The 24,723-nt window shown below is 35.8% G+C and overlaps 5 protein-coding genes across 5 annotated transcripts; 4 read left to right on the top strand and 1 right to left on the bottom strand.

The window, feature by feature from the left end:
* Positions 1 to 483: 483 nt before the first annotated feature.
* K444DRAFT_546631 (uncharacterized protein) lies at positions 484 to 636 on the top strand (the record flags this gene model as incomplete). Its single annotated transcript, XM_024876243.1, has 1 exon — positions 484 to 636. A coding segment is annotated over one exon (153 nt), but the record flags the coding sequence as incomplete, so codon positions are not given.
* An 8,856-nt stretch (positions 637 to 9,492) lies between these two features.
* Positions 9,493 to 9,988, bottom strand: K444DRAFT_277729 (uncharacterized protein). Its single transcript, XM_024871538.1, has one exon. It carries the CDS (start codon positions 9,932 to 9,934, stop codon positions 9,608 to 9,610), a length of 327 nt encoding a protein of 108 aa, XP_024727761.1. The 5' UTR covers positions 9,935 to 9,988; the 3' UTR covers positions 9,493 to 9,607.
* A 1,171-nt stretch (positions 9,989 to 11,159) lies between these two features.
* K444DRAFT_648576 (uncharacterized protein) lies at positions 11,160 to 12,791 on the top strand (the record flags this gene model as incomplete). Its single annotated transcript, XM_024885476.1, has 4 exons — positions 11,160 to 11,256; positions 11,312 to 11,384; positions 11,463 to 12,366; positions 12,456 to 12,791. The coding sequence occupies 4 exons, from the start codon at positions 11,160 to 11,162 to the stop codon at positions 12,789 to 12,791; spliced, it is 1,410 nt and encodes a 469-aa protein (XP_024727760.1).
* Positions 12,792 to 15,614: 2,823 nt separating this feature from the next.
* On the top strand, positions 15,615 to 16,335 carry K444DRAFT_622193 (uncharacterized protein). The gene has a single exon (XM_024882050.1). It carries the CDS (start codon positions 15,821 to 15,823, stop codon positions 16,133 to 16,135), a length of 315 nt encoding a protein of 104 aa, XP_024727759.1. The 5' UTR covers positions 15,615 to 15,820; the 3' UTR covers positions 16,136 to 16,335.
* A 2,516-nt stretch (positions 16,336 to 18,851) lies between these two features.
* K444DRAFT_576582 (uncharacterized protein) lies at positions 18,852 to 21,459 on the top strand. Its single transcript, XM_024877540.1, has 5 exons — positions 18,852 to 19,591; positions 19,646 to 19,925; positions 19,984 to 20,529; positions 20,602 to 20,712; positions 20,802 to 21,459. Exons 1-5 carry the CDS (start codon positions 18,876 to 18,878, stop codon positions 21,156 to 21,158), a joined length of 2,010 nt encoding a protein of 669 aa, XP_024727758.1. The 5' UTR covers positions 18,852 to 18,875; the 3' UTR covers positions 21,159 to 21,459.
* The last annotated feature ends 3,264 nt before the right edge of the window (positions 21,460 to 24,723 follow it).

The following is a 24,723-nucleotide window of genomic DNA, read 5'->3' as shown; positions in this document are numbered from 1 at the left end:
AATAATAATAATAATAATAATAATAATAATAATAATAATAATAATAATAATAATAATAATAATAATAATAATAATAATAATAATAATAATAATAATACTATTACTACTATTCTCGAAAAAGATATTAATAAGAATACTAGTTATAATAGTAATTATAGTACTAAAGAGAAAGATATTACTATAACTAATAATATAAATAATTACTTTCTTACTGAGATTAATAAACTCGGAGAGCTATTAGGGCAGGCCTATAATACTACTAAGCTAGATAAGTTTAGAGAAGTAATATAATAATATAAAATACTTTACTATAAGAATATCTGCTTTTAGATAATATAAAATCCGAAAAAAGATATTCTTATAATAGGGGTCTTTTTATAATACTATAAAAAAGTTAATAATAAGCTTAAATTATATATTACTTTCTTCTAGATTCTAAGCCCTAGCTAATTTCCTCTTTCTAGTATAATATTTCTATTTTAAAAGAACTCTCTTTCTATTCTTTATCTAATCTCTTATATCTTAGCTTATATAATCCGTAATAATATAGTTCTTATTAATAGCTATATATCTGCTAAGCTTTTCTTTATTACTAATCTAGAAAATATAAAAGTAAAGGTAATAAAAGTATACTAGAAGCCCAAATAGCTTAAGTAGCTAGTTTTCTATAGGCTAATCTAAACCGGAGATAGCTAGATGAAATTACTATTTCAAGTAATATTCTATTTAATATATATCTTCTATATTAGCTATTTTAAAAGAAACTCTAGCTTAGAAAATAGGCTAATTAGCTATTACTTCTACTAAAATATAGTAAATATAGTTAATAGTATATATCTTATCTAATTCTATTTTATTATTCTAAGTTAATAGCTATTTCTAAATACTATTTCTAATTTCATATATAATTAGGTTCTAAAATATAGCTCTAATACCGGAATTTTTAGTATAGCCTATTAAGACGAGTTTATTAGATTTAATATATAAGATATCTATCTCGAGAAAAATATCTCTAATAATAGGCTAATTCGAGCCTTTATATATATAAGTATTTGGTATAACTCTAGTATTTCTAAAGAGGTTTCTAATAAGGTTATAAAGCCGCTTTTTATAGTAGATCTAGATATTATTAATCTTAAGTAGTAGATATAAAAACTACTTACTAAGATTAAATAAGAATATAAGTTTATTAAGCAGGCCCTAAAAAAGGTTATAAAGAAATATAAGAATCTCTATAAATAGCTTAAAAATATAAAAAAGAGCCTAAAAAATAAAATTAAAAAAGTATATAGAAAAGATTACCTCTTCTAAATCTATAATAAAATAATAAAGAGGTAGCTAAACAGGTAATAGAATTCGATAGCTATAGAAAAGAAAAAAAATATTAATAAATCTATTATTAAATATAAACTTATAGAATAAATATAATTATAATAGATTCTTTATAATTTTTCTCGAGACTTGAATTCTTAGGGTATTATTTCTCGGAAGATCTCTACTATTAATCTTCTTATTATACTCGCTTTCTAATAAAAGCTTCTAATTTGTATTTATAAACTATATTCGGTTCTAGCCTCTCAAAATCTAATTAAGAAGAAATCTCTTACTTCTAAGCCCTTTTAACTAGTAGACAAATTCCCTATTATTTATAAAAAGACCTAATATATTATTTATATCGGAAATAAGCGGCTTTTATATAAGTAATAAATATATACTTTTAACCGGATTTCATATATATAGAACTATATTAAGGATATTTACTTATATTATATATCTATAAATATAAGAATTATTTACTATTATTCTATTTATAAGGCTTAGAAACTAGTTCTTAATAATATTAAGCGGTTTAAAAATTATATAGTAAGAGTTTATTAGGTTATTCTTTAGTACCTAAAAGTTTTCTATTCTTAATCTTTTTTATCTTATAATTTCCTTTAGATATATAGTATTAGAAGTTATTAAGATTTGAATCTAGCTAAAGTTATATTTATAGTATATAATTTGACTAGAAATTATAATTATATAAATATATAATAATTAATATTTAATTCGGATTAAATCTCTACTAATAAAAATTCTAATTTCTATATATTATTCTTAGATAGAATCTATAAGTAAAGCCCTGTCTAGTAAGACTAGCTCAGATATAAGATCTATTAAATAACTTCTAGTAATATTTCCAGAATTATATATATTAGAGTAATATATAGAGAATTGCCTCTATTAGAGTCCAACTAGGCTTCCCTATATTATTTAGAGGCTATACTCTAATCTTTTAAACCGATAGTTCGGGATATTACTATATAAAAACGAAGTATACTATATACTAGTTATAGTATAATATTATAAATTATTTATAAAATAAAATTATAATTCTTTCTATTAATTTTCTTTAACCTTTATACTTTATATCTAGTTATACTATATCTTTATATTCAGATTGCCTATTCTTTACTTATAATAAAGTCAATATTATATTTAAAGCTCGGTATTAATATTATATAAAAGCAGATTAGTTAGAAGCAAATATATTTATTACTTTAGTAGAATTAACTTTAATTCTTTTAGTCTTATTTAGAGTTCTACTTACTATTTCTTTTATTAATAGTAGCTAAATTTTTTTGAATAATAAGTAGTATATTATTTATTATAATAAATATATAATATAATATATATATCGGGAAACTTTCTATACTTATATACTTTTATAATTATAGTTTATTTCTTTTTTCAAATAGCCTTGCTTTAATTTCTTTAGCTTTTATTATATATAATTATATAAAGTAACTTAAGCTTTCTAAGAAAGATTAAGGAAGATTAATATAATTTATAAAAGAAATATACTTCTAATATATTATTAGAATTATAATAGCTTATTAGAGTAATTATAAATAAATAAAGAAGCTATTTCCCTCTTATTTTTAAGAGTAATTATCTCGGTATTTCTATTCTATATCTCTTATATAAGAGCGAGTATACTTTAGATAATATATAATTATCTAGATAGTAAAAGCCTTTCGGTAGTCTATATATTCAGATAATAAGAGCTTTCTAAAATATAAAGTAACTAGTTATTATATTAACTATTTATTTATACTAATTACTTTCTAGCTACTAGATTTATAGTACTAATAAATTATTTATACTAACTATTTTATAGTACTAGTAGTTTTTTGGTAGTAATAAAATTCTTATACTAATATTTTAATAGTACTAATAGCCCTATAGTATTAATAGTTTCTTTATACTAGTAAATTATTTATACTATTAATTTAATAGTACTAATAGTTCCTTTATACTAATAGTTTTATGATACTACCTGTACTTTAATAGTATTTTATTACATTTCGTCTAGCTATATATTTCGTCTAGCCACACTCGTTATCTAGCCACAAATTTTGTCCAGCCAAACATTTCGTCCAGCCACACCTATCGTCCAGCCACACCCGTTGTCCAGCCACACCCGTCATCCAGCCACTCCTGTCGTCCCGTAACTACCGTCACGTGTCCTGCTTCCCAGGCATGCTGGCGCTAGTTTAAGGGGTTATATAAGACCTCCGTCTATACGTACGATTAGCCTTCCCAATACATCAACCTTCGGAGCCCCTTATTTTTGACCATTCGTATTATTTCATTACTGGTACTGAGAGTTCTAATATTATTACTTCTACTTATTTAGCTTCCTACCCTCTTTACCTCTACCCACGCATCCAACGCCTATATATGGTCCGATATTCATATAATAATCAAATCCCCATTATATTACTAAGTAAAGAATTCTTTTAATAAGCTCGAACTTATAATAAAGATTTAGGCTATTACTAGTCTATCTAGATAAAAGATCTATATTATAACCCAAATTAATTTAAGGCTATATAATAAAATATATTATAAGAAAAGAGATTAGCTTTTATTTCTTATAATAGCTTTATATTAGAATTTACTATAATTTTAATCTCTTTATAACTTACTCTCAGGACTTTATATATTTCTATAACCTATAATAGTTCTAGAAAACTTGCTTCCGGAACTATAAGGCTTTCTGGAAATAGTAATCCTATAATATCTTACTATTTCGGAATTCTTACTAGTTCTAGAAGCCAGTAAGTTAAGTATTAATTACTAATACCCGACTTCTTAAAAATCTTTCTTTACTTCCTTATTTTTCTAAGCTAAATTTTTCTCTACTTTTTTAAAAAGGCACTTCTCAATATTTTCTGGTATTATATTCTTTAGAAGAGAATAGATAATTTACTAAATATAAAGTATTAGTACTTATATATTTAAGTAAATTATTACTTTACTTACTATCTCTACTATAAATAGTAGCTATAATAAATAGACCTTGGATTTATATATAATATATTAACTATATTTATAAATAATTAAAGCTATATTAATACTATTAAATTTCTCTAATTCGTAAGCTTTTATAATTAAAGTCTCTATTCTTCTATTTATTTCCTTATTCTTTCTCTTTTTTCTTTTCTTCTTATTATTTTATTTAATCTTTAAAGTATTTATTAATATTAAAAGGTAATTTATTTAGAGTAGTTTTAATATACTTCAAGTATTAAACCTAAGATATTTGAGAGTTATCTATTATTTAGATCCTTTATTCAAATAGCTATTTTTAAAGACTTTTATATAATAGCTAATAGAAATATAGGAACCGATTTTGAGTCTATAGTTATATAATAAGAGGCTTAAATCGATTTCCTCTAAATTAAAGTAGTAGAGAGCCATATTTAAATCCTTAATTCTCTAAAACCTTAGCTAAAGGAAAGGCTTAATTAAGTAATAAAGGGCCTAAATTAGCTTTCTTAAATTCAAGTAATATAGATATAGATATAGATATAAATATTATTTATTCTAATTTATTCTTTCTTGAGATATATAGACTATATACTAGTTATTACTAAATCTAATATATAGTTTATTATTTTGAGATTATATAAAGGTGAGTTTTCTTTTACCCGAAATTAGTATTATCTAGTTCTCTATCTCTATTCCTAAATCTTCCAGATTACTTTATAAAGTCTAAAACAGTATTAAATTCTTTAGCTATAATCTTGTTTTCCCTTTATATTCTACTGTCTAGTATTATTATAAGGTTATTAAAGCGGTTTCCGATTATTTTATATAGTTACTATCTGGGTTCTTATAGATTTGAGTAATTAATAAAAATATAGACTAGTATTTCTATTATTCCGTATTTATATTTATTATTATTCGAGTACTTTATATATTTACTAAAACTTTTTAGCTAGTTATAATTAATTCTAAGTTAAGTAAAAATGCCTACTTATTATTATAGGAAGTAATTATATAGCTTTTATATATATAGTTCCGGAATTACTATATTAATTCTCTATAGGTATTAGCCTTTAATTAATTTATTTTACTCTATATTCCAGTCCTATAATATGTCTGCTTTTATTATCTTTTACTAGAGTAAAGCTAGTCTAGAGAAATAGTAATTAGAAATCTGCCCTATTAAGTTTTTAGTAAGCTAGTTAGCTTCTTTATTTCCTTTAATTCTACTATAGCTCGGGATTTACCTGAGGTTTAGATATATATAGTATCTGTCTTTAGTAAAGTATATAATATTATTAATCTCTTAAATTCAAGTAATAAAAAGCCAGATTCGAATTTCTTTAGATCTAAAAATAGGCTAAGCTCTATAAGCCTCTTTATAATACTATTTTATCTTTATTATATATAATTCTAATTAGTTCTTATTCTTTTTATAAGACTAGACAGGGGTTTTATAATTCCTGGAATTATAAAACTTCTACTAGCTCTTAATTAATATTTAGCTTTATATTTCTAGAGAATAATTACTATTAACTAGATTTGAAAACTTATTATTTATAAGAATAACTCTAGTTCTATTCTTTTAATTATATTAGTTTATTATCTATAGTCTTATATATTAATTTAATTATAGAAATAGCTAGCTAAAAAGTATTTATATTACTAATTTATAAAAGATAAGGTCTATAAGGTTCTTTTATATAATTCTAAAAAGAAAAATTCTAGATTTATTATTACTAATAAATGTTATATAGTAAAAGTACTGCTTTAATAGACTATTTAGCCTGAAATAGAGGCTTAACTCTACTAACTATTTAGTAGCCCTTCTTATACTAAGTCCCGATTTCCCTAGTTTTATAGTAGCCTTTTTTAATAAATTTACTATATTTTTTATAATCTAAGCTTTAATTATTATAAGACTTTTATAATATACTAGTAATAGATTTATTTCAGTTATATAATTATATTTCCCCCCGTTAGTAAAGCGCCTTCTATAGAGAATAGAAATAAGGCTATTTAAAATTCTAATATAATAATTAGAGAAAATAGCCTGCTTTAATAAAGGCTTCGAGACTATTCTAAGAAGAAGTTATCTATTAGTAATAGTATAAATAAGTTATATACTAAGGCTATAATTATATTAGCTAGAGAAATAATAGAGCTACTATAAATAAAGATTAATAGAACTAGCCTATATAACCTTTTTCCTTAATTAATAGCCCGGTAACTCGAATTGCCTCTATATTTTAATAACTGTATTAGAATAAGACTTATTTATTATATAGTTCTAACTAATTAATATTACTAATTAACTATTAAAGTAGCTAGTATTAAAACGGTAATTAATACTTATATAGTATTTGAACTATTCTTCTTTCTATTTAATTAGAGATAAACTTAAGAGATTAATCTATTAAATAACCTTGGAAATTATATGTATTATATTCTAAGGCCTTATAGGAGCCTAAATAAGCTTCCTATTTCTGGACTTATAACCGGAGCAAAAGTCGAAATAAAGTATATAATATAAGGAGAGATTATAATAGAAGCTACTATAATAAGAAAAGAGACTTTACTAGCTAGAGAGATACTAACCTCTTTTAGAAATAATAGAAAGTATAGTAATAAGAAATATATATTTAATAAATTAGTAAGTATTAATATATTTATTATAGAAGATAAATTAATAAATAATACTAAACTTTTCAAAGATACTATCTATTATTAGAGCTTAGATAACGGACTTTTCTAGAGTAAGAAGTAAAAAATTAATAAGAGAATAAAGAGGAAGGATCTATATATTACTTATAAAAAAAATACTCGATATATTATTAGTCTTTATTAGTAAAACAGGCCTAATTAAATTAGTATAATAATATAATATATAACCTTAATTCTGCCTTTTTTCTTGCCTCAAATAATATTTCTAAATACTATACTTTCCTCTATAAGCTCTCGAAGTAGTACTAGTCTTATAGATATTATATTCTCCTTTATAAACTCTCTAAATAATACTGGTTTTTTTTAAAAGCATTTCGAGGTATTAAATTCTTCTTAGTATACTTTTCTAAGCGAAAATCTCTACTAGAAAAGTATATTAAGGAGATCTCTTTATAAATTATAGACTACCTAAAATAATTTTTCAAGAAATAATAGGCTATTAGGAGATCTTTTAAGAAAGATATAAGCTTCTATAAGTATTTCAGAAGGAGAAAATATTATTTATAAGACTATAATATCCGGGAAACTTCTATAAAAGTATTTAATATAGTTTCTATAGCTCCTATAAGAATATTACTTCTAAAATAAGTATCTTAGGACATTATAGCTTATAAGACCCTATAGATCTTAAAAGAATAATCTTAGAACTATAAATATTATAAGAAAGCTTTCTTAAGATAATTCTTCTAAAAGAATTCTTCTATAACTTCAGGAATCTTAGGAGAATACTTTTAAGGCTATGGATATTATAGGAGAATTCTTATAGAAATATTAGAAGTTTAGAAGAAATTACTTAGGAAATTTCTCTAAGGATTTTTCTTTTATAATTAAATATATAATCTATTCTTTAGTAGACGTTATATAATACTTTACTATTTATATAATCTATATTATAAGTATATTATATTTAGTATACTTAGTTAATATTATTTCCGTTTTATATTTCTAATTTTTTTAGTTAGATTATTAATAGCTAAAAATATCCTTAATAAAATAGAACTAATAATAATCCGACCTTTTTAGTCAGATTATTAAAAGCTAAAAATATCTTTAATAGAATAGAACTAATAATATTCTGACCTTTTTACTCAGATTATTACTATTAAAAATATTTCGGCCTAAGGCTAATACTTCCGTTTCGCTAGTGCTTTCCAGTATCCAGAGAGTATATATACTAATATTAGGGCACCGAATTTTGCTCTATTCGCCGGCGTTCCTCAAGTACTAGCATAATAGATACGCCAGTGCGAGAGAGCCAATTTCTGCTTCCTTTTCAAAGCTGGCGTTCCTCAAGCCCCAGTGTAATAGATACGCCAGTGTTAGGAAGCCGATTTCTGCTCCCTTTTTGACGCCGGCGTTCCTCAAGCACTGGCGAAACGGATACGCCAGCACGCCAGGGAGCCGAGTTCTGCCTTATCCCCCAACGCCGCAGGCTGTCACGAGACCGGGTCTCTGGGCTTGGAAAGCAAGGTAGAGTGGCTCTATTCCGAGGATTCTAAACTAAGGAGGGAAGCTCGTAAGTGCGGGAGCTTGGTGTTCTAAATACTAGCCCCAGCCGCATGCGTTATCGCGATCACGTGACGCTAAATTTACCAGTGAAGCGGCAGAGCGTAACACTGCGGCTTAGCGAGCAAGTCCTCGAGAAAGAGTACTCTTAGACTCTCGGGATTATAAGTAACCTCGCCGGTCTCCTAAAGAGCTAGGGCAAGTGCTATACTAGCTGAAGCTATGTACTGTACTAGTAGACGTAAAGTTAAATAAGATAAAGCAAGCGACTATATAGAAACTAAAGAGAAGTGCTTTTAACTAGTAATAGAAGTATAGGCTTTATATTACCTTATAATATTGTAAGGAGATACTAATAGATTTGCTATAAGGGTTAATAGTATAGGCCTCTAATAGATAAACCGAGTTAACTCTATCTTAGATATATATATATATCCTATTCTAAATATTCTACTTCTACGTAATATCGAAACTCAAATCCGACAACGCTTTATAAAGAAGCCTCAACTGGATTTGTTAAAAGTAGAGAGCAAAAAGAGGGATTTGAGTAGAAATGGAAATACTACACGAGTAGAGAACAGTTCTGGAGAACATACTTACAATTTGTCTAGAATTCAACGGTAAAGCGCAGGTGGCTTGTAGTAACCCGATCCTGATTCGTTTGAGAAGCCTTGGAAAGGCCACTCCTGATACTCAGCGACTAATACCGCAGACGGGCTCCGAGAAAGTTCGCGAGGCATGGTGGTGGCTCTCATCGACCACCCGGGGCTGCCCGTCGTCAATCTCAGGTATGGCGGTCAACAGCACCGCAAGGGGGCCAGGCTGTCTAAGCCGGAGCTCTGTCGTGTGCGTGCGACAGGTGGTTAGACGATCAGGTTACAGTCGTTCATTCTAGGAAACATTAATTGGTCTCTAACGCGGATACTCAGCCTCATGGCGACTTACTCGTCCCGCCCAGAAGTCTGTAAATAGATTCCTTATACAGTAGTTGGCCTCCTTGCGCTCCGTGCCCCACTCGTCTATTTACAGACTTCTGGGCGACACGAGTAGGTCGTCCTTATCAAGTTCGAAGACGGTTCTGGGGGAGAAAGCCGTGGTAGGTGCCGGGCACATGATTGGCAAAACGGAACACTCCGCTGCTCAACTTGAACCTGCAGTACGCCATGTGGAACAAACCCACGATATTGCTTTTGCTTGAACATACAGTAGCAGCGACGAGAGTGAGGATAGGGCCGAGCGTTGCGCCGTGGCGTTGAGCATGCAACAAATATTGAATTCCCTCGGGAGGTCGAGGCTGGCTCACTCTGTGGGAAAGCCCACCCGCCTTCGGGATCAAGCGGATTCTAGAACCATGCCTGACCTTGGCGGAGTGAATCCAATATGCCATCACGAAGCTGGGGCTGGCTTCTCTGGGAGTCCAAGTAAAACTTCTCTGTATTGCACAACGGCTAGGTCGGTGACGAACTGGAGCTGCTAGTGCCTGAAGGGACAAGCCTTTGACAGCACCGCGACTCTGTTATAGAAATCTTCTCGGACACAGGCACCAAAACATTACGTACTCGTGCCTCCCAGAAGTCTGTAAATAGTCCCGCTCCCGCACCCCTAGCTGGCCAATCACTTAAACCGGATCTCAGACGATCTACACAGTTTTGGTCAATGATTGGTCAGCCGGGGGTGCGAGAGCGGGACTATTTACAGACTTCTGGGCAGCACGAGTACTGTCCTTTGCAATGCTTGGGGGGGTGGGTGGGAAGACGCGCCGTCTTCTTTGATATCACACTGGAGTGTAACCAAACAAGAGTCGGTAGTAGGTCACCGCGATGATTCCTTTTGCTGTACTGTACCTATCCGCCCTTAGGGTTCTGTGCCGTTCACTCAGCTGCCACGATCTATTGGGCTCTGGGCCGTGATTTCTGCAACTATCGAACCCTTTGCCTTGCGGGTGAACGTAGGGGATTGGCCAGAATGAGCGGGGTTTGCCGTCCGCAGCCTTGCGAGAACCCAGCCCCTTACCCAGAAGTGTGTACATGGACGAGTGGGGCACGGAGCGCAAGGAGGCCAACTACAAGGAATCTATTTACAGACTTCTGCGCGGCACGAGTAACATCGAGGCTGAGCGGGTGAGGCCGGTCAATATGCAGGTAATACAGCGGGGAAATATTGGTGAGCTGAGGTGCAGAGCTACGGGAGGGCTCCACTCCGCAGCCAAACGAATAGAGATGAGCACAACGGTACCGTGCTCCCTCCACAAGGCTTGGCATCATAAAGCCACTAAAGCCACAGAGCACTAAGTTAGGCCGGATCTGGTGTCAAGATCTTTCCTCATGGGACCTTCTTAACAACCTTGAGGCTCTGCATTGCTCCCGGGCCGTCCCTTTGCCAGCTTTGGGTAGACTTCCCGTAGAGACCACCTCGTGGTGCTTAACTCCGACTCTCGCACAATCTTATAAGGACTACCGCCGCTCCTGTAAACTTATATGTGCATCGCATTCCAACTTATCTTTTGCTCCGTGATCATTTTTCACACCTAAAACATTCAACTTTGCTCCCTACCTCCCACAGTCGTGGAGCCCTCCTAACCGTAGTACATGAGTAGTTGAACGCTGCCCAGCATGCGTTTCACTCGTTCTCTGGTGCTGCATAGCGCCTGGATGCTCTATACTGCCACTACGGCGTTAGCCTCCTGCAATGCCGACAATTGCCTCCGCGGTACGCATCTATCTTGCTCTAACTTTCAATGAAAGACTAACAAGTTTGCCTCTAGCCATCCGAGCTTCAGCCTTCCCTACTCGGCTTGGTACCGCTGATTGCTCCTCGTACTTCCTGGCAACAGTGTCGTAAATAACCCCGCCGGCAGTTCCCATCTTTCAGATCGGTGCTCCCCTCAATGCCTTTGCTGACTTTGACATCATTAGTACCACCACCGTTACAGACAAGCCGACAGTTATCACTATCACCCCTACCGCCATCCCTGCCTACGCGTCCGGCTGCCAGGGCAGCGCACGATACTCCAGCGGCTGCTCGTGCATCAGCGTCACGCATTCGACGACGACGATCAGCGCCTCCCACACACCCATCAACACCGCCAATCCATACGCCATTGTGTCTCCCAACTCGTGCCATCCGGCCGTGGCGCCCACGGGAAGCCCGATCGGAGAGAGCAACAGCAGCTTTTCGGATGCAAATGGGGGTCTGTCCTACCGCCAATTCCCGGGCTCGCAATTCATCCTCTCCAAGGGCAGTGACGAATTGTCCGTGGACTTGTCCGACCTACACGCTGCCGTCATCTCAGACTCGAGCGGCGACACGCTGATCATGTACGACAACGGCACTTTTGTTGCCTTCTTGGCCAAATGCGCACTCGAGGTCGTGGGCAAGTGGCCGCTCCCCTCCGCGCCGGGCAGTAGTGCAAGGAGAGATCTCGGCGAGCTGTTGGCGCGGGATGCCTCGAGCTTAGTTTGCAATGCCGCGCAGTTCTTCTGCAACGACTGGCGCGGAGTGGGCATCGCCGCCCTCGCAACCAGCGTCAGCTGCCACCTAATCGGGGCCGCGATCGGCGAAGCCGTTGGGGGTGGCATCGGCTTTCTTGGAAACGCGCTGGGACCTGAAGTGGGCATTCCAGCGACGATAGCGGGCCTCATCCTCGGCAAGAAGTACGGAGAATACGCGTGCAACGTCGGGGTAGCCATTCTCTTGTTCGAGTTATGCCAGGCCTGTCCGTCTAATAAGTGCCCTCCTGGAAAGATCAGCTGCGTTGCAGGTGGGCCGTGCCAGGACGCACTCAGCGATCCCAACAACTGTGAGAGATGTGGCAATGTGGTAAGCGCCTCTCTCCCTTCTTCTCTCCCAAAGTCTTTATCAAGCCCCCTTCAAGCGCAATACTAACACACCCTTCTTTCTTTGCAAAGTGTCCTTCCGGAGTGTGCATCAATGCCCAATGCTCTGCTCCGGTCTGCGCAGGATCGACCTGCAACAGCCTCAACAGCTGCGGCGGGAGCTGCTTCTGCTTCGAGACTGCAGACGGCACGGGCTTCTGCGGGCCCAGCGAGTCCTGCACTCCTCTACCCGACTGTACTTCGACCAAGGACTGCCAACAGGGCTGGGTCTGCGCCACGGGCACATGCTGTGGGAGGAACGTCTGCCTGCAGGCTTGCGGTGCCCCTCTAGGGCGCCGAGAATTGTTGGGCATCCGCGGTAATGCGACTGAGCTGTACACAAATGGCTGGGTCAATCTTGGTGTTTGAAAACGATGGAAAGAGGTAGTCAAGCTGGCATTCTCACCTGCAGAAGATAAATTGGCTTCTGGTCCAGCTGGGCTGGCCTACACGCCCTGGATCTTGGATTTGTTAAGGGCCTTCAACGGTCCCTGCCTTCTTGCATTCCCTATCGCAGTATGGTTAACATTTTGGTAGTTATGTACATGGCTTCATGGATAGACAAGCTATGGCTGGCAGATATTTTGAACCTGTTCTCGTGAAGCTTGTTGAAACGGGCAAATTGAAGGCAGTTTAATTAGTTGTTATTGTTACAGTCTGTGTTGTCGTCTGGGACCCGAATTTGTACGTAAAACCGCACGTGAAATCACGTAAGCTGCGTTCGGAGCTAAGTCATAAAGCCCGAACGCACCTGATAATAAACCTTACCTCCTTTTTACTCTTTCGAATCACATTATCGCTTAGCGCCGTCACGTACAAAATCAGCCTCTCAACAAAGCTAGTTTTGCGCGTCGAGATACCGCGGGGAATTAACTAATAGTCGGTGGCCCTTCTACGGCACAGTTACTTATAGTTAATATAAGTAAGTATTCTATTTAAGTAAGTATTATAGTAGGGTTTATTAGGCTATTAGATTTTTAGTATTTTTAGTATTTTTTCTAATTAGCTAGCTGGTTATATAATCGAGGCTATATACTTGTTATATGGCACCAGTTATATAGTACCACTATATGTGACTTAGTATATAGCCAGTGCTTTTAGCCTGGCAGGCAGCCTTTAGCTCAATTTAAGCTCTTTACCACTACTGCAATATCACCTTATCGTAATAATACTTAAGTAACGTGACTTCTTAAGATATATAAAAAGGGGTCTTTTACAGAACATTATATAATTCTAGTATTATAGTATAATAATTCTCTAGAAATAATTCACTAAAATTGGGTTAGGACGAAATGTGCGGCCGGACAAGAGAGAAAAAACCCTACTACAGTAATACTATAAGAGATTAGCTATTACTATATTAAAGATATTATAGAGAGCCCGGAAATTAGTTATAAGATATTACTTAATCTAAATAGTAAGCTAGTTGAGATTATTATTATTATTTCCTGATATCTTATATTTAAATAAAGTTAATAAGAAAAGTAATTTACTACTAATAAGAATAATACCGAGACCTAGAGTATTAATAAAGATTATTTAGTAAATAATATATTAAAGATCTTTCTTAAAAGCTATCTTAATATTATATATATTTAAGATAGATAAGCTAAAGCTAGTAATATAGATATATATTAAGTAAGTATAATAGAGTTAATAATTAGAGATATCTAAAGAATAGTAGTTATTCTTTTCTAGATATTTCTGGAAATTATAGAGATTTTTAATTAGTAATAGTATCTATTATAACTAGTATAGTTCTGTTTCTACTTTTAGTCTCTAGAGCTTATAGTTATTACGAAACCGGGCTCTGGGCTTAGAAAGCAGGTAGAGTGGCTCTTAATCCGAGGATTCTAAACTAAGGAGGGAAGCTTATAAGTACAGGAGCTTTGGTATTCTAAATACTAGCCAGCCGTATGCGTCATCGCGGTCACGTGACGCTAAATTTACTAGTAAAGCGGCAGAGCGTAATAATAGTAATAGTATACTCGCTATAGTTACTTATTATTACTAAAAGGATTACCTTAAAGTTCTTATACCTTTAGGCTAGTAGTAAGTCGTTCCTAATAATTATTAATGAGCTAGATAAGAGCGGCTCTAGTATTTGTAATAAATTTCTTAAACTTCTCTTATATCTATATTCTCTTAACTAGTTATAGAGTTCTTTCTTCTTTAGTTAAGTCTACTAAGAGAGATCCAGGCCCTATATTACTAGTAGGAGGGATATTGAAATAGAAGGAGATTAAAGTATAATAAATACTAGTATAGAGGCAGGCGAAATCCTCTAATAGTAATATAAATAGGCTAGTAATAGTAGAAAGGAAAGCTTTTAATAAATCTGGACCCTGTTTAGTATATAGCTTATTAGTTATATTAGTAACTTGGTATTATAAAGCCTCTATAGCTTTACTTAGCAGATTCCTATAAGCCGTTCTGCTAAGGCAGTTATACTTCTCTTTCGGGCTTAATGGCCTTATTACAGGTACTAAGGCATCCAAAGATTCGGTATCTATATCTAGCAAGTCGGGAAAGAGTTTATGGACTATATTATTATATATTCCGTATAATGTATTGTTATAGAATATTAAAGTATTATCTATAGGTAGTGGCTCTGCATTTATTACGTATTATTGGATAAGAAAGGGTGGGAATTGTCGAGACAAGGCATTCTGGCGCCTTCCTTCAACGGGCAGATTAGTCAGCTTTGGGAGACGTCTCCCACTTAAGCGAGGCCCTGGTTCACCGAGCTCGCCATCAATCATTTCCTAGTTTACACACTACTACGTCTTTCTAGCACGACAGCTACTAGTGGGCGTCCCCTTCGGGGCAGCAATACCGGTTCAGCCTTGCAGGATCTTGCCCACAGAACGCGCGCAAATGCGAAATCAATAGCATTCAGAAGAGCTGCATATGGTGTCTTCTGTTGCAGAGTCTACGTCTTGTGATGTTTATGCCTGCGGTGCTGATCTGGTACCCACCCTCTTCGGCAGCGGAGTCGTGTGAGAACGTCGTTGCTGGAGGAGTGCAGCCTTGGTTGCATTGCTTGAGAGCTCAGTGAGTCGTTAGTGCGGGGTTCCTCCCGTTTCAAAAGCCACTTAATTTTAAAAGGCTCTTGATTTCAATAGCTATTTGATTTTAAAAGGCTCTTGATTTTAAAAGGCTCTTGATTTTAAAAGGCTCTTGATTTTAAAAGGCTCTTGATTTTAAAAGGCTCTTGATTTCAAAAGCCACCCTCTCGGAGTCCCTCCGTTACGATAGAGTCGGCACTATTCGCGGAGTACCGGGAATGGCCCTTTCGAGGCTTCCTAAAACGCACCAAGATTGGGAACAAAACGATATACAATCTCGAGTTCCAGCTGCCGCATGTCCCAGAGCACCTCTATTCCGAAGCGTCGGGCATGCGTTCTGACAAGGAGACGTCTGCAGAGGCTGCAACCCCTCACGACACCAGCGCACCTTCCAAGATGTATCCCGCCGCGGTTCGTCCTCGGATAAAGCGTGTTCCGTGGACGCCTAAAGAGGATGCGACGGTGCTCAAGATGAGGGACGAGGACGGCTGCACCTGGGAAGAGATCCATGACGTCCTCCCCCACCGGACCCCAGGGGCGATCCAGGCGCAGTACTGTGCGATCCGAGCGGGTATTGGTAAAGCCGACGTATCGGGTGGCCAGCAGCAGAAGAGACGGCGAGGCCGGCCCCGGAAGCAAACGTGAGGCTGGCTGTGAAGTTGTAGGAAGGGCATGAGGTTTTCAGAGGTGTTTATGGGAAGTGATGGTTTGTCGATGGACATTACGGATTGATGGTCCGTAGTTGGAGACTGTCATGTTGGGTGTTGGCAATGTGGTTTCATTTGAGCTTGCACGAAAAAGACATTGATATCGGAAGGAGATATGAGGTGGAACGTCTTTACCAGAAACAATTGATGTATTATAAATTTAAAAGTATAAATATTTAACCCGTAATTAATTATTAATAAATATTATAATAAATTAATAAAAGAATATATTAATAATATATATAATTATTAATCGATATTTCTTATAGCTAGTTGTCCATCACGTGATTAATTAAAAAAATAACCCGAATATAAAATAGTATTAAAGACGAAACTTTAATCGGGTGGGCAGTGAATTACGATCCGCTATCGCTCGATCCGGTAATACTACCTCGACTTCTACCTCTGCACTAACACCACATATACTACAGTCGGTCCGATCCAAAAGCGACAAAAAAAAAAAAAAACCACCACAATACTAATTGATATAAATCGTATTAATTAAAACTATACTATATACTATAGGAATTAATTCCATGTTCTCAAAATTATAATATCTTTATTATTAAGGAAGTTATAATGCACGTGATTAAGCGAGCAAATATATTGGCGTTTTGTATGGTCGTTTTTTTACTTTGGTTGTCACGTGACTGCCCCCCTAAGTTGACCGCTCTTCCATAATTATATTAATACCTCAACAACCACAAACCCAATCAAGTGCCGCTTTTGCATACTTCCAATGGCTACCTCTGTGAGGCTTCAGAAACGCAAGCGAGCTGATTCGACTCTTGATTCAATTACAGTTCTCACCATAGCTAAAGAAGCTGCAATCCAAGCATCTATTAACGAACGGTATGGGAAACCCTCTAATATAGAGGATGATTCTGATGAATCAGATATTGAACAAAGCAACGAAGTAGAGCTTGAAGATTCGACTCTCTTTTGGGCTCAGCAAAAGCTTATTATTAGTGGTAATAAGACGATTATTTTGGAGAAGCCTATATTCGCACAGCGAGAGCAAAGACTTACAGAACAGACTAGTAAGTTTCTTATTTTATATTATAATATAAGTATACTAATATTATTTCTAGCTTCCAGAGGCTCCTATATCTCCAAAATGATAAAGGAATTAGCAAAGCCATTGAGAACTCAATAAAGACATATATATGATCAGAGGGCAAAAGATACTCAAGTTACAGAGTAATCTAGTAGGCTTAAGACCCCTATAATTGTACCACCTCTTAAATAAAAGAAGCTATAATTCGGTATTGTCAGGAGGCCAATTAATATCCCTAGGGATATGCAATTAAGGGAAGAGCAAAGGCTTGAAGATAAAGACGATAAAACCAACGAGCTACTTTTGGATGCCCTTATTGGAAACGCTTGCGGAGATAACGAAGCTCTAGACGTACGAATGACTTACCAAGAAGTCCTTGACGATATGGATATTAAGCTAGCTCAAACCAAAGAGCTATATACTTCACGTATAATCGCTGACTTATACTTACTCCGGCAATATAGCTAACAGCTTCTAAAGCTAGGGCAATATCGACTTAGAAGGGTTAATGCATCACTCTTAGTAGCTTCCAGTAATTATTGCTTTAATAATGGAAAGACACTAGCTCGGCAAATTAAGGGGCTATTTAATTACTATCGACAGTAGCATGGCATTCTACAGGAAACTAGGGGTGGTAAAAGAGCTAGTGCCTCCTATCTGGACAACGAGGATACCCCTTTAGCTTGCCGTACTTAGTTGATTAATCAAGAGCTTGGAACGATATCTAAAAAGGTAATGGACGAATGGGATAATATGCAAAAGTAAGGGAAAGAAGGTAGCTAAGTAATAAGTAAGGTTTATGGATTTAGTTCGGCCAAAAGTTAGCTTGAAACCCATATAATTAGGGCCCTACCATATATATAATATATATAATACCAGAAAAAGCTATATTTAGTATTTAGGAAGGTTTACTTAAGCTTATAGGGCTTAATTATTATTATTATATTAATAATAAGGCTGGTGAGATGCCGCGATCTCCCCCTGAAGTCAGGGATCACGTGACCTTAGCGAGCAAATATATTGGCGTTTTGTATGAGGAAAAATCAAAAAAGTAAAAAGGGTCCGTGCACTTTGAACCTCGATTATTAATGAACCACAAATTATATTAAAAATCTGATTAATAGGTACTTTTCGCCTGGTTCTACTCTATAATCGCATCACTTAGTATTAATTAATTGGGGTTGTGGTTAAAAAGTTATTATGGGCGTAAAAGAGCGACCGTTTTGTCGCTTTTGGATCGGACCGACTGTATACGTCTTTAGATCAACTGATATTATACGTATTATCATCGCTGCACAGCCTCGATTTTTCCATGTCCCCTGATCTCGTATTCCGGGAAAGAGGTTCCTCGGACCACCCGTTAAGCCTAAGCACCAGCTCGCGCCTCCAAAGTCGTAGGGACTACGGCCCGGCCACCCCTCAAACCCCCGGCGAGGTATTCGAGGCCGCCGAGCTTAGCCGGCCGCTGTGCGACTGTAATATATAAGAGAAGAGAAGCATTCGTGGAATAACCGAGCCTATCAGCTCACAGCTCCCACGATAGTGGCTGGCTGCACCTCTCCGACTTCAGCTCCTTATCAACGCTCACAGCAGATTTCCAAAATTGAGCGATTCGGTCACGATGTCGATAGAGAATCCACTAGCGGCTATTCCGACAGATCAGTTGGTGCACCAACTCGTGCAAGAGCTTGCCAGACGTGTAGAGAAACTGGAGAAGAAGAACGAGGCTAAGAAAGAACAGAACCCTGCAGAAAGAGAGTCTCAAGCTGGCTGCTCTACAGATAATGGCATCAAAATCACGAGCGATCAGCCAAACACCGTAAGGTATTCGTCCCAAGGAAGTCGAGCTGAGGATGAGGATGACCGCTCTTGTTGCCCGACTTGCACGCGTGTGCTAGGAAGCTCCTGTCGTTGTGTTGAGGTTCCTTACGGATACCTGCTCGACGATGAGGCGCCTTCCGAAGGCATGGAGAGCATAGAACGTAGGGCAAATGCACTAAATCTCACCGACGAGCGACTATTTCGCCTATTAAAGAAATCAGGCACCGCAGGCGTACCGGCGGATGGCCGCCTCAACTTCAAAAACTTTTGGTCATCGGGTGGCTCTTACAATCTGGAAGTGGCTATTGAAGCTGTTCGTGAGCTTGATAGGCATCAAGGCTATCTCAGTGTCAGAGATTTTGACCCTGACGGCCATTTCATTACCTACAGGATTGGAAATCCCATTTTTGGATGCGTAGGAACGACCCTAGAAGATGAAACCTCTGGAAACATTTGTGCCCCTCCCATCAGATTCGACTCCCAAATCGGTGTTTTAGCACCTTATAATAGACTTATGTAAGTAATATTATGATCAAGGAAGATATGATGAAATTCCTAACACAACAATAGCGTTCTTGCAGGGCTCAGTACAATAATGACAAAGTCAACAGACAACAACCCTTTCTTCGAATCTAGCTATTTCGACAGGTTAGATGTCCAGGAGCACCTCCGTCCCGAAAAATCTGAATATGGGTCTACAAAACACCTCGATAATCCCCGCACCATAAACACACATTTTTTTCATTTCACTTGGTACGAAGTGAGCACTAGACAACAGTTTTCCAGCTCGTGGAAGATGGGGAGCCTTCATAAGAAAGTGTCGCTTTCACTTTGCGAGGTTGCAAACACGGTATACATTTCTTGTGCGCTTGATTTTGAACTCTAGCTCACTTATAGTACATGGATAGTTCCAAGCGATTTCTTACGATCGTAGCAAATTCTGGACAATCTTGGTTCTGCTCCCACCTGATGGATTCAAATCCCAGATTGATGAGTGGGAGTTTAAAGCCATAGCCTCCAAAAACTTTCCTCTCCTAGTATTAATGGCGAGGCTTTGTATCCTTGCTCTAAGATCGGCATGGGTTGGATGGTACACCTTAGTTCAATACATTGATGGGCTTCTTGGCACGGGTAGCGAGATATTTGATCTGGAAGCTCATGATAACTTGATTTTTGAAGATGATCTCTACACCCGATCAAAGAGGTATTTCTGGGTTATCAATTGCCTTAACGAATCGGAAAAGGTAATTACCCGCAATACACAGGTTTGGGTTGGATACCGAGACAATGTCCTATTTCCGTTTGGCCAAACGCTGCTGAAAGAAGGCGATGCAGAAATGAGCAAAGAACTTGATGGTGCTATTCAAGAGTGTAATGAGAGACAAGTTGATCTTGAAAACATCAAAAAAGAGTTTAACGAGCAACGAACAAAAGCTATTGCACTTCGGGATGGAGTAAGTCTTCTTTCCACTACCCCCTTCCATTCTCTTCCATTCGTGGCACCAAAGACCTCTAACACCTTTCAGTTATTTTCCGCAAGCGCAGTCATGGAATCTCGAGCCTCGACACGACTGGGAGAGAATGTAAAGCTCCTGACCTATGTCAGCATCTTCTACTTACCCTTGGCATTTTGCACAGTATGAGCCCCCACTGGCCCGCTCCCTTCCTCGCTCCTCTTTCCCCCTTCTCCTCTTCCCACTTTCCCCTCCACTGACATGCTCGCCAGTCCATCTGGAGCACAACCGATACCTTCGGCTACCACAATCTCGCCTACACAATGGTTGCTGTAGGCCTCCTCACCTACCTGATCGTCTTCAACCTGAACCTCCTCGTCTCCTTCTCTAAATCTTCATACTCATCCTTCAAAAAGTGTATTTTGTCCTCAATGCAAGCCGATTCCCGCAAGTCATGGAAAAAGAAAGGAGTGCTGTTTCATGAGTATAGACCTAGGGAGAGTGCCGAACGGTCGAAGCCAAGTGAGTGGTGGATTTTGGTCTATTTATTGCAGAGGTGTTTGGATGTTGTGTTGTTTAGGAAGAGGGAGAAGAGGGAGGATGCTAACGCTGAGAATGAGGTGGCATAAGGGACGAGAAATTGTTTGCTAGATTGTTGAGGTCACGAAGAAAACGCCATCTGCAGCGCCAGGTAGCAGCGCAGATGCTGCTTAAGCATTGATTAGTCTTACGGGGTGGAGCATCTCCGTCGATTCCATCATTTTAGGGACACTTCAGTTTTTCTTTCTGCATTGAATATATCATAATTCCCATTTCGACGTTGGCGGCCATATATAGGCAGATCAACAAACGAGGTTTGATGACGGGATGTAACAGAGCCGCAGATTACTGAGGCCCACAGCTAGCTAGTCGACAAAACCGAGAAGCGAGATTTGATTTTCTGATTTTCGATTTCTGATTTTCTGATTTCTGACAACCGTACGTACCTGCCCCTCTATTTTTAGGGTATGCCTTCCTATTACTCTAGTAATTTAGTACTTATATTACTAAAAGCGCTTCGTAATAGTAATATATGGCCTAAACTTATAATATATTAATACTATTAATACCTTATTTAATTATATTAAAATACTATAATATTCTATAAATCTTTTATTATATTATAATACTATTATTAAATAGGCTTATATAAACATTTCCTATAAAATAATTATAATAAGATTAAAAGATTTATAGAAAATCGATATTAATACCTATATAATTAAATACTAACTATAAGAATAAAATATCTAAATATATACTTAAATAGCAGATATATCTTTTTTTTTTATATAGATTATAATTATAACGGCAGGAACAAAGCAATGGAATAATATGCAAAGATCTATAATTCCAATATTCTACAGAATCTAAAGCTAAGGAGAGAAGGAGTGAGGTGTGGCAGTGGATAAGTAGGTATGGCCAAGACTACTAAAACGCCGAGCTTTGGAAGCGAGCTTGGTTTGAACTATAGCTTGGAACCTTAGCTGAAACCAACCCCTTGGCTGAAACCACGTCCGTATTAACTATGTAATACTAGCCGTCATATCACCCCCCCCTTCCAAAAAGCTCGACCCGAGCGCCAGTATAGTAAAAACAAAGGGAAAGCTAAAGCGAGTGTAATAAAAATGACAGAACAAAGGAAAAGGACCCTATTTCCAATCGCCAGCCGCAAAATCAGTCCTCTATACCCGGTTAAAAGCCGGATCCAAGGTTGGCCCTTTTCCAGAATCGCCAGAATCGCTACCAGAATTAGAGTAATGGTTAATTGCGGCAGTTGTAACCCATTTGCAAGAACCAGTAGAAGCAGTGCTTGCAGGAGCCAAGCTATAGTTCTTGATAAAGTAACCCTGGGAGCCATATCTGATATATCTGCCGGTTTGACGATATAGCTGGCGGAGCTCCTTTGAGGTGGAACGAGCTGGTATAGCCGGTAAGATTGGCTCAGAGGACTTTAGAGTACTAATTGCCGGTGTAATGACGTTAATTGTTAGTTCGCTGATGTCTATAGGGTCGCTGGTAATTCTGGGAGTAGTAATGTATAGTGGAGCAGCTGTTTTTGATGAGAGTTGCTGAACCGTATATAGGAAATTAGCGTAAACCCGGGGTAGGATAAGCTGTTGGGCCAAACGAGAGCGAATTGCGGAGTTGAGGCTATTGCGAAAGCTGTGGCAGAACTATTGATAGAGAGCTTGGCTTTAATTGAAGGGAGCCAGGTATCGAATCTGTATGTGCTTCTAGCGAACTTCTCAGGGTCAGGGAGCTTTGGACAGGGCCGGGAAGCTTGGGTTTTCGCAAGAGCTACTCGCAGAGTGGCGATTTCAGAGTGTAGGCTATCGAACTCGTATTGGACTTGCGTTTGGAAGGTGTCTATTCTCAAGGGAATATCGGTAAAGTTGGTAAAGAGGTAAAAAAAATCCAATAAGGAGTGAGCTAGGGGCTTTAATAAATAATAAGGTGGATTGAGCTGGCCAAAATCGAGCTTTTTAATGCCTTGCGGGTAAAAGACTATAGGCAGCGCCATGTAATAATAATAATAATAATAAGGGGGCTCCGTATAAAAGCGGGCTAGTAGACAGAAGTCCCAATAAGTGAGTATATAGCTCTAATAAATAATAACTACCGTCCGAAAGATAGAAGCTTTAGATTATATAATAGCAGGAATAAAGTAATAGAATAATATATAAAGATCTATAATTCCAATATCCTATAGAATCTAAAGCTAAGGAGAGAAGGAGTGAGGTGTGGCAGTAGATAAGTAGATATGGCCAAGACTACTAAAATGCCGAGCTTTAAAAGCGAGCTTGGTTTAAACTATAGCTTGAAATCTTAGCTAAAACTAACCCTTTAGCTAAACCATATCTATATTAACTATATAATACTAGTTATTATAATAATTCTATATTATTTAGAAAATATAAATAAGAAAATACTTAAGGATCTTAAGAATTATAGCTATATAGTTTTAATTACTAGAGTTATTTATATATATAAGAAGCTTAGTCTTATTTACTATATAATTATAATAAATAAGCAAGTAGTAAATAAATAACTATTTATAATACTATAGAATAAATTAAATAATAAGCGGGTTATAGATTATAAAAAGTAGTATTTATATATATATTTCCGTTAATAAGATTTACTAGTAATCTAGTTAGCCTTTTTATATTTTATAGTTTTATTTTAGCTTAGAAAGTTAAAGCCTTATTTACTAATATATTTTATTATTTATAGAAAGAGCTTATATATAATATTATAACTTCTTAATCTCGAGGTAATTATATTATAAATATAACAGATATAGTTTAAGAAGAAAAAATATATTATATCTGAACTAGACTAAATTTAATTAATTAATAGATATAGTAAGCTATTACTATTTGGAATTAAGATATATACTTATATTAATATTTATTTATATAATATTATCTAAATATATATTAGAATCTTTAATCGGATTATCTATTTAGTTATATAGTAGTATCTTTAGATTTGTATTTAAATAGGCTATTGCCCTTACTTTTTTAGGGATAATTAAGGCTCTAAATTTCTTCTTATTACTAAAATATATTTTATATTCTTATAAATAGCTAATCTATTAGTTATATATATAGAGAACTATTTTATTTCTAGAAAAAATACTAAGAATTAGTAGATTGAATTCTGGTAGTAAGAGCTTTAGAAAAGCTAGCTATACTAGTAATATATAAGTAATTCCGTTTCCTTATATCTATCTTTTATTTTTTTTATTATTAGAAAAAAGTATTAGGTACTAATAATTATATTGCTTTTTATTAAGGCTATTAGGTCTAGTATTATAATACCGGATTATATAACTAATTCTGATTAGTATATATAGAATTATTTTTAGAAACTGGCCTATACCGGAAATTATAATTACTAATATTTATAAAACCGGATTACTTTACTAGTACTTTATATATAATAGATCTAAAATAAGATATATAGGTTTATAGATTTATAAAATATCTATAGAATTAGAAAAGATAAATCTAGGCCTAATATAGTAGCCGGTAAGCTATTTAGACTTTATATAAGGCCTCTAGATAGAATATAATACTAGGGTTGTTCTATAAATATAAAGCTTTATAATATAATCCTTAATAATTATTTAGTTTAAAATAAGTAATC

The sequence above is a fragment of the Hyaloscypha bicolor genome (genome assembly GCF_002865645.1).
Source record: "Hyaloscypha bicolor E unplaced genomic scaffold K444scaffold_183, whole genome shotgun sequence".
Lineage (NCBI taxonomy): Eukaryota > Fungi > Ascomycota > Leotiomycetes > Helotiales > Hyaloscyphaceae > Hyaloscypha > Hyaloscypha bicolor.
The sequence above is the reverse complement of the archived record's forward strand: the minus strand, read 5'-3'. Positions and strand labels throughout refer to the sequence as shown.